General features: G+C 41.6%; 1 protein-coding gene across 4 annotated transcripts in view; it reads left to right on the forward strand.

Annotated features, from left to right (window-relative positions):
* Nucleotides 1-8,603, forward strand: part of LOC311317997 (scavenger receptor cysteine-rich domain-containing protein DMBT1-like) — a 43,863-nt gene extending 35,260 nt beyond the window's left edge. For 2 of the 4 annotated variants that reach the window (XM_084449161.1, XM_084449162.1), the window contains 3 exons: nucleotides 5,878-6,186; nucleotides 6,423-6,550; nucleotides 7,894-8,600. In XM_084449161.1, the coding sequence (XP_084305287.1) occupies nucleotides 5,878-6,186; nucleotides 6,423-6,523 (410 nt within the window). In that variant the 3' untranslated portion in view covers nucleotides 6,524-6,550; nucleotides 7,894-8,600. Of the gene's footprint in view, nucleotides 1-5,877; nucleotides 6,187-6,422; nucleotides 6,551-7,893 lie in introns of all 4 variants that reach the window. The other 2 variants (XM_084449164.1, XM_084449163.1) reach the window with 2 other exon arrangements.
* The last annotated feature ends 1,933 nt before the right edge of the window (nucleotides 8,604-10,536 follow it).

The raw sequence follows: 10,536 nt of genomic DNA on the forward strand, positions 1-10,536 counted from the left end.
TAAATTCAGACTACCCTGCGAGTCAGTCTGAGATTGGCTATAATGTAGGGCAAATCTAATCCAATGTTATATAGTGCATACAAGGGCAACACAATGCGTTTTACAAAGGAGAGAAAGGAGAATATAGCCTACAGACCCATTTCCACACCACAAATCAAATTATAGGGGAATGTTAGCTTTTTAAAATTATGCATTTAAACAAACTGATCATTAAAAGGAATAGGCAATCAACCGTATAATAATAATAGTAATAATAACACAACTACTACTAATAATAATAACAATAAAATAGCCTAATATTATTAATAATGATGAAGATGATTATTATAATAATAATAATAGTAATTACTAGCATGCCCCCGGTGAAAATGCATGGGAAATACGGCTTTCTGAGTAGCGGGGCTATTTTCATTTTCGGAATAGCAGGGTTTTCCCAAAAGGGTGAAGGCCCGCTATTCCGAAAAAGGGAAGTCAATTATCAGAATAGCGGGGTTTCGGAATAGCAGGCGGTCCCCGGCATGGATGTAGCGGCGCTGTGGTGACAGCGCGTTGGCAGGAAGCACCAAAGTCTTTTCGTGCAGTGTTGCACACTAACCACCAGGAGGCATTGTTGATCAAGAAGCAACTAGTGGCAGCGGAGCATACCGACAATACTCTAGATTATTGAGGGACAGGTAAATTTAGGCTGGAGTGTAGCCTATTCAGCTAAATTAAATCAAAACTATAACTAGCCTTTATATAAACTATAATTACATGACATTTGAGATGTACAATGCATGTACATATACAACAATTGAGAAAGAAGCCTATTGACCATATTCACATGGCGGCCTTTTTGCTCTTACGTCACGCTCAGGGTGGGAGAATGCAGAAGTATCCATAGACCAATAGTACAAGTTCGTTATAAAAATAACACTTCAAGATTCTAAATAGTTAAAAATAACATTCAGAATACACTACTGGAATTACTAACTCATGATTACCGGACTCTGATTGTTTTTCACCACGGTACTTTTCACGTTATGAAATACATAGGAGCGCATTAGTCATCAGCTCATTCATTATTTCATAACGTGAGAACACCTTATTGTAACATGGAGGCTAGTGATGGGGGAAAAAAATTCTGACCGACAATGAGTTTGAGTAGGGCCTACTCACTTTTGAGTAGAATACTGAGTAGAGAGCTTTTAGGTTGGGTAAGCATAAAATATAGTAATACACATAATTACACATACACGCAATCGGTGAGCGCAGTGTCAAGGAAATTCAATTTTTGATGCCCTAGAACCCGCTAATAAACTGTGGACTTCATGATCAGATTATTACCAAAAACAGTTGCCAGTTTCGATAGGCTATATCAGGGGTGCTCAACCTTTTTTGAACCAAAATCTACTTTTCAAGTAGCCAGCCTGCTGAGATCTACGAGTCCAGTTTCAACATCGCAAATGCACATACAACACACAGAGGCGTCATGCCTATAGAACTTGAGGGGGCACACATCACAAACCCTCCCTCTCCATCTCTCTCAAACACTCTCGCTCACACATACACAGATCACTCACATACATCACTCACTGCTCTTAGCTCGTTTGGTTCAGAACCACTGGGACAGACAGCGACATTAAGCCTAACTCAGCGATTGATAAATAGTAATCACAACATAGGCACAGGCCTACATTCAAAGATAAATGCAGAGGTCTTAAATAAGTAGCTATAACTAGTGCAGCAGCAGCACAGCAGTCAACTGATCGCCACCAGCCTCACAAACCATATAAACCAGCACAGAAGCCATGACGTAAATTTAAACGTTAAAATAAAGTAAAGTAAAACCACCTTTACTTGAACGCGAAGTCCATGCGCCTCTCCTTGCGAAGAAACACCTCCGTGACTTTAGTGTAGAAGTCACTCGCCTGTTGAAGTTTGGAAAGTCTCTCTTTTTTAGTTACTTAGTCATTTAGTGATGAAAGGCGTCCTTGTCCAGTGCGATTTCGAGTGAGGGTCTTCACTCTCTTCAAAGTTGAAAATGACCTCTCAACAGATGCCGTTGTTGCTGGTATGGTTAGGACTAGTTTAAGCAAATTTGTTGCCTCTGGAACTGTTTCAACCAAGTCATGCTGAATGATCCATCCAAGCATCTCCTTGGGTGTTTTCTCCCTCACCTCTTGGATTTGGTAAAGTCCAACTAAATGTGCCTTAAGTCTAATGAAATTGAAATGTTTAGCATACAAAGCCAGGCTCTCAAATTTGTCGTGGTCAAATTCTTTTGACATTTGGTTTAATTGCTTGCAGTCAACAAGGCCAATGAAATTCAAACATTCGAAGTTGCTAAATCTAACCATCTGTGTGAGCTTGTCAGTGAAAATGTTGTCATAAAGTATCTTCCTCTCGTCTCTGATGGGTTGGTTGGGTTTTGCTCGCCCCTCAGTGAGGTTTAGCTGGCTGCATTTCTGGTCAAATTGCATATAGCGCGCATCAAAGTCCTGAAGTTTGTTTTCCAAAGCGGTCATTGTATCTTGGATCCTAGAACAGCAATAACTAATGTCCATTCCCTTTTTTGCAGCACATTAAACAGTGCATCAGTGATGTTGAAAATCTCCTCATATGTGTCCAGGAGAAAGCACGTTGAGGCCTTTGCCAGCCAGGTTTCATAGCCTGTAGCCATCATTAGAGTTTCATTACCCCAGTCTGTAGGATTATCGATTATCGACTGAAACATGGTGTGAAATCCGAGTAGTGATGGCTGATTGTCTTAATGAGTCGTGAGTGCAAAGACCACCGTGTCGGTGCAGCTCTTGGTAACCGTCGTTTGACGACCTCATCCAGAAGTTTTGTGCGCTTTGTTGATTTGTTGAAGAATGATGAAAGGCCTTCCACTGTTTTGAAAAAGACCTGGCATTCTGGAATAGACCTCGCCGATTGCGATAATACAAGCTTTAATTTATGAGCGTAACGGTGCGTAAAAATAGCCTCTGGGATCTTTTTTCTAATCTTGGCCTGAACCCCGCTAAGGCCTTGTCCACACGAGCCCGTGTACTTTTGCAACCAAAGTTTTTCAGTCTCCGGTTTCACAAAAATCTTCCACACGAAACCGCAAAATCCGCTACCAAGTGATGTAATATACATGCCAAAGCAGTAGGGGGCGATGTAACTTCAAACGGAAAGGCCATTTTAACCAATCAGAAGCCAGAGTCAATACTGGAACAGGAGCGCGGAAAGGTGGAAAATACGAAAACACAAACAACAATGGCGACTCGCAGGGACACCAGCCTATTTAAGATCCACAAACCAAACCATTGTTATATGCACACTGAAGAAGGCCGGATGGCCAAAAACGTTTTGTGCCAATAAAAATACACAAGACATTCCTTTGAGTGCGGTCCCCGTCTATCTTTATTCTGACTCGCAGGGCAGAATCTTTTGTTTGGACAGATACAAACATACGACGTGAAGAAGACGGTAGCCATCGGTGGCAAAGGCAGTTGGTTAACGTTCCGATGATTCCTGTAGCTGTTTTGCTGCTAATGTGAGTTTGAGTTTGCCTCCGTTTATGCCTGAGAAACAAAAGTCGAACCAATGCAGCATCAAAATAGCTACAGGAATCATCATTGTAATGTTGGCTAACTGCTTAACCACCGACAGCTACCATTAATGTTATGGAAGCTCCTGTTGTGAGCCAACTAGCTATCAGTCTTATTGTGCAACTTTACAGCTTGCTATTAGCAGACAGCACCATAGTTGACAAAACCACACTTGCACATCATTAGAATTTCAGCAATTTATTTGGGATTCAACATTCAAAACTGAACATGGAAACTGAATACTTCCTGAGTACATTTCAACCTGCTGCCAGTGCCATCAGTGCTCGTTTCGTTTACATTACGTGCGCTGCTTGCGTCCATGAATATCCGACGGAATGACGTTGCATGTAGTGTCCGAAAACCGTTTAATTATTCCCTATGTAGTTCACTATATGGGGAACACTAGATAGGGAATAGGGAGTGAGTGAACGATTTAGAACCGTTTCTAACACAGCTACTGTTTACTTCCTGTGTTTACCGTCGCTCTGACGTCAAACAATGGAGACAAGCAATAAAAGACTGTGGTTATCATATCCACACGCAACCGCTGAAACCGGAATTGTCCAAAAACTTCACCCTGGACTCCGGTTTCAAACAAACACGGTTTCAGGGGCCCGAAAGCGCGGTTGCATGTGGACGAACAGTGCAACCGCGAAGACAAATACACGGTTGCAAAAGTACATGGGCTCGTGTGGACAGGGCCTCAAACTAGATGCCATAACGGCTGCCCCGTTGTATGTTTGGGCAACTCATTTTCCAAAGCAGTTTAATTTAAACAAAGTGCACAAAACATAATCAGCGATAGCCTCTGTAGTTCTATCATTACTCACATCATCAAAACCTAAAAAGGCTTCTTTCACCTCTTGATTCAGCACGTAGCGCAGCATGACTGAGATCTGTGCTGTTTGTTACGTCTGTTGATTCATCAACCTCTACGGCAACAAATGGGGTTTTAGAAATCTCATTTTTGATGTTGTCGATGATAACGTCTCCGATTGCCTCAATCGGATCATACTAGATCTTATTGGAAAGACCAGAGAAAACAGTGGATGAGCTTAAATGGGTGGCTAAATTCTAATCATACTTGGCAATGAGATGTAGCAGTTCCACGTAGTTCCCACGGTTCAGAGAGTCTTTGCCTTCCTCATTTCCCCGAAATGCTAGCTCTTGCTTAGCTAGAAAGCAGGTGGCATCTATTAGTTTGTTTAGAATATCTCTATTCTCTTTGACCTTTCGATTGTGATGTTCTGTCGCCAATCGCGTCTGCTCATCCAGAGCTAAGTCGATGCGCGTGGTGCCAAAGGTTTTCAGAGCTACTTGGCTTCTGATGTGTGTTGTTGTCTTCTCATGTTTATTGAGCGCGTTTGTCAGATTGTTAAGGTCCCCGTAGCCTTTCTGAGTCCACACACTATAATCAGTAGAAAACAACGTACAGGAGTAGCAAAAGAGGCGATTGGTCTCGGCACAGCCACATAGCCATTTCTTCCGCTCATACCAGGCTTGCTGGAATCCTCTAGCAACTCTCCTTTTCTGGGTGTGGAGATCGGTGAGTGGTGGCTTCGGGCGGCCTTTAGCCAGTAGTTCAGTTTTTCTAGTCCAGTCCAGTTTACGAAATCCCTTCAGGTCGCTGACAGTAATGTCCATTTTCACTAAATTATGTCTAATTAAAGCAAGTTATCCTTATTTATTTATTGTTATTCTTTAGTTCGTTTGAGCTAGCTAGCAAAACCTATATTTTGCCGGCAGGAGAACTAGGGTGAACTTGAACGTGATAAGAGCCAATCAGTAGCTCTTACCGGAATAAAAGAGCTACTGATTGGCTGGTAAGCATGCTTACCCTGGGCACATTAACAAGCGGGCTGAGGCGTGGAAAAAAAAAGAAGACATTTTCACGCGTTTGAATGTGCACGAGGGAAAGCAGAGGGAGAAGTGCTTACAATGCAACGCCTTTACATGCAAGCAGAGTAGAGAATGCTTACTCCTGCAGGTGGCGCCAAAAAGCTACATCAAAATTAATGACTCCTGCTGCACTGGGACCTAAAATACGACTATTTTAATGAAAACAAAACAAACGGTTTATATTAGCACTTTTATTTTAATATTTAACTTTACTTTGTTATTTTTTCGTTGGGTAAGCACTGCTTATATGGACAACACATCCCTGTGTGAGACTAACCTTAACCATATCCTTAGAGGTGGTTACACAGTCATTATATTACACTACCCTTATATGGACTATATGAGTAGGCTGCTATATCATATGCATAACCTTGACTTTCCTATTGTCATTTTCCCCAAGGCCCAGTCAGGTTGGTCAACGGGACTGGTCGTTGCTCTGGTAGAGTTGAGGTGTATTACAACTCCCAGTGGGGAACAGTGTGTGATGATAGCTGGGACATGGATGATGCCAGTGTGGTGTGTAGACAGGTGGGCTGTGGAAGTGCTCAAAGTGCCCCAGGAAAAGCCCAGTTTGGTCAGGGTGGTGGACAGATCTGGCTAGATGATGTTACATGTTCTGGAAATGAGAGCTCTCTGACACAGTGCTCAGACAGTGGATTTGGAATACATAATTGTGGGCAAGGTGAAGATGCTGGTGTTGTCTGCTCAGGTAAGAAACCAACTCTTTCTCAGGATTGTATCACTGACTTTATAAGGTGTTACCACTAGAGATGGTTACATAAAGTTCTTATTACACTATCCTTATATGGATATATCCAATGATGATTGTGATGGCTGTCTGTCCTCCCGTCTGTCTCTATCTATCATAGCCAGCTTGTCTCAGTTTAAACCCAGTAATCATCTCAGATTAATGGAACACCTGCTGGTATCATATTACCCCCTTAGATCCCATGGAAGAGTATGGAAACACACAGGGAGGAGTGAGTGAGGAAGACAAGGATCACAAGAAGGACTACGTCAAAACTGAGACACCGAGGTCACCATAACAACCAGGATAGCTCAAAGAGCAGACGGTGAAAATACAATCAATCAAATACAGTCAATCAAATACAATCAATCAAATACAGTCAATCAAATCTCAAGAAATTGTTCCACAAATTAAACTTACAATATGCAGGATCTTAAACATTGAAATATGTCTATATTGTTATGATAAATCGGGAGAGATCAGTCAATCAAATCTCAAGAAATTGTTCCACAAATTAAACTTACAATATGCAGGATCTTAAACATTGAAATATGTCTATATTGTTATGATAAATCGGGAGGGATCAGTCAATGAGGATGTCTTTGTGGACCACTGTTTGACTCACTCACTACAGCAGTTCCAAAATTCAGGGTCAGATCGACACCAAAGCGTAAGAAAAAATGGTGCTCAGAGAGCACAGACCTCAGCCCGTGAATGCATTTTGTGGCTCTATGCGCGCACGTGCCTCCGAGCAGGACAATTTTCGTCGCTATTGCTGCAATCGTTACGTGAAGAGCTTTATGCCAGTCCAAACCATGTGTCTGTGACCTTCCTATTTTGAGAAATTGTCAAGACAATGGCCGCGTTTCCCGATAAAGAACCTTCTTAAGGAACCCTTCTTAAGAGACCCTTTGTATGGGAGTTAAGAAGTACTTTGGAGTTAAGTGCTTCTTAACTCGTTCGGGAAACCTGGCCATTGTTGTTTCAATTCCCCCTAATGACAATGAATGGGGGGAATTTTTTGCTCCCCAAGTCCCAAAAATAAATAGTGGTGAATTGCTGGCCAAGTTTGGCCGGCTCATGGAGCCATCCTGTGATTAGGATCCGCTCCAAAATTGAAAGGTTCTAAATTGTCTCATGCCACACCCCTCTACAGAGTTTTGTGAAAATTGGTCTGGTAGTTTTTAATCCTGGTCCAAATAATGAATGGAGGTGAAAGGCCGGACTTGTTTGGGTGGCTCGTGGACCTGCCCCGTGATTTGGATCGGCTCCAAAATTGAATGATTTCTAAGTTGGCCCATACTACACCCCCTCTACCAAGTTTTGTGAAAATCGGTCAGGTAGTTGTTGCGTAATCCCGACAACAGACAAAAAAACAAACAAACACACACCAGTGAAAACATTACCTCTCGCCCTGCGCTGTTGCTGAGGTAAAAACACAGTTTGGAGCCTCCTCCCACAGAGGCATTGACACATCTGGTTCAAACTGTGTGTGCTGAGATTCAATCAGCAACATAGGGCAATCTTTAAAAAACAACAACATTGTAGTCAAAAACAGGGACTGAGAATACACCTTTAAATGCTGCAGAGGAGAATGATTTTTTCCAGGAAAAAAAGAGTTTTAGAGTAATTTAATATGCCAAATTAAAAATGACTTTTCACCTTCAGGGACCTCAACGTTTCAGCCACGATGAGCCAATGAGGCAGAACCCACCATAAAGAGGAAGAGCTGGTGATTGAGGATGAAGATGATCATCATGAAGATTTCTATTAAAATGTCAATTCCATAAGTGTTTTGTTGCTTATTCATGTCAATTGCCTTGTTTTAATGTTGTTTTATTCCTATCTACAGCACATGTATCCACATTTAATGGCATAAATAAATTGAATGACTAAATAAATGTATGACAAAAATAAAATATTCTCTACATACCTTGGTCAAAATACTATGATATTTGAAATTATTTCAAATAGTACTAAATTGAATGATTAAGGGGAGACACGGTAGGTGAAAACATCGTTTTTCAACGCCCTGGTCAAATTTGAGATTTTGTGCTAGTTTGCTTCCATAACATGTCTTCTTTCATACTAGTGGAAATAAAACATCAAAAATACGCATTTAGATGTTTATTTTACTTCATTTAGTCTGTTTGCGTCTGTAGATTCTTCCTAAAATCACCAAAAGTTAGCATTTTTTCACAACGAACCAGAGCGCGGCCGTCTTTTGGATCCGCTCATGTGATATATCGATAGAAAGATCTCTCTCTCAAGCCTGATGTTATCGCAACCAAACCTGATAGTTTCATTTGTATCAGCAACCAATCGTGGAAATACAAAGGCGGGTTTGATGCTAAACGTGAAATCTCATTGGCTGTTGTTGATTTCTGAGAACGTGATTGGTTCAGCGCGTCATGTGACACGTTTCCATTTCCTGATATCTAATCCAAACAATGCCGTCTGTAAAGCGTTCTAAACATAATAAGCATCAATAATCAAAGGCAATCAAATAGCCTATGCATTCTGCATGGCGGCAGCTTTAGGCATATGGCCAAATTTCTAAAGACAAAATGCATGCTGGCTGTCCAGCGACAGCATTATAATTCAGACAAAGCACAATCTCCAAACACAAATTACACACATTTATGCTCGGCGGCAGCATTAAGAAACATGGTCTTACCTGCTGTGATGGCTGTGTCACAGAACTCCAAATGTGGCCTTTCTCTCTCCCTCTCATGCCCGTTGCATTTTTCTGTGGCCTTCTGCCAATTTGTGAAGCCTCCCTTGACAAAACAGCTATCTAAACGTACGCTGTCATGGATGAGACTTTTCTTCACTGCTTTGACACAGCTAAAGCCTTCTGTACACTGTACGACTGAAAAAATCTTAGATCGGGGATCCCTTCCCATATCTTCTTTTATTCGGTCACATTCACCAGTTCACTTTAGTTCACTGCAGTTACAATACACTAGTCCAATAACAGTATCACCACTGTTATCAGTTGTTAGTGATATGTCTCTGTTATGTGTGACAAATAAACATTTCAAATATTGTTGGTATTGTTGTTTGGTCCAAATCACTGCTAAAATACATATTTTAAAGGTTAGTATGAAAACGTTTCAGTGCTTATTCACATACATTTCAGTCTCTGCCCTACTACTTAAATAAGGAAAACCCAGACAGATTTTTGTGAGCAACCGTGTTAACCCCATTTGTCTCTGATTTTGGTTGACTTACATTAATCATGTAACTATGTTACACAGCTCAAAGGTAAGTCATATTTGGATGGTAGGCTATATCATATTGGTAATATCATATATCATATATATCAAAGGTAATATATTTGGATGGTTATAGGTAAGATAACTTAGTCTAATCTACAGTATTAACGTTATTCTAAGACTGTCTCATCTACTTCTTCTTTAAATGTTTAATGTGATTAACTAGGCATGCATTGAGGTCTTAATGTGTTCCATTATGCGCTTGCTTTCCGCTGTTAACAGTAACCAGGCGGATGTTAGCTAGCCAGCAACTGTTTTCTCATACATGATTTACCTATAGAATCAATGAATGATGAATCAAACCATGTTGAGAGCTCTTCCCAGCTAACCCATTATTTTCATGTAGGCTAGGCTGACCAATCACAAGAGGGCAGTCCCTCCCTAGGTATCCGCCCCAAATTATCAGATTTTCATGGAGCTCGCATAATTTAACGTCGAGCAAGAGAGGCCGGTTCGCACGCGCAGAGCTACACTGCGAGCGCGCAGAAATCAAGTGCATGCGAGCAGAACTGAACTGTGCGCGAGGAGAAAGTGCTCAACTAGCAGATACGCTCGGGCGTGGTGGGTCCATACGCCCACAGCAGCCTGTATCGCTCTCAGTTGTTAAATTTGTTCGCGAGGACTTATATCGTGCGAGTACGCAGTTAATATCTGCGAGTGTGAAATAACATAATCTGCCGTGGGTGTTTTATACGCTCTTGACTTTTGACATAAATGTGACGCCATACATGCGGCTTAACAAACAACGCAGTCACGATCCTTAATATAATGTAGCTATCTCCATTTGTTGAACCAGCTTGCATTGAATGAACAATTAAACGTTTCTTTTCCAAAATACCTTCCAGGAAAACCAAAGTTGGTCAGTTGATGCGGTGTCTTTGAAACCAGCTTAGTGCTAGCATTTTCTGCCACATGACATCAGCTTTCTTTGCGGGGGCAATGCCGCTCCTCTCCGCGTGCTGCGCCGCCTGCTCCCGGTCAAACTCTGGGATCGTGCGTTGCTCGTTTCGGAGCCTGAGGTGCTCGAACTGGG

This window comes from Borostomias antarcticus, assembly GCF_949987555.1.
Source record: "Borostomias antarcticus genome assembly, chromosome: 14".
Classification (NCBI taxonomy): Eukaryota; Metazoa; Chordata; class Actinopteri; order Stomiiformes; family Stomiidae; genus Borostomias; species Borostomias antarcticus.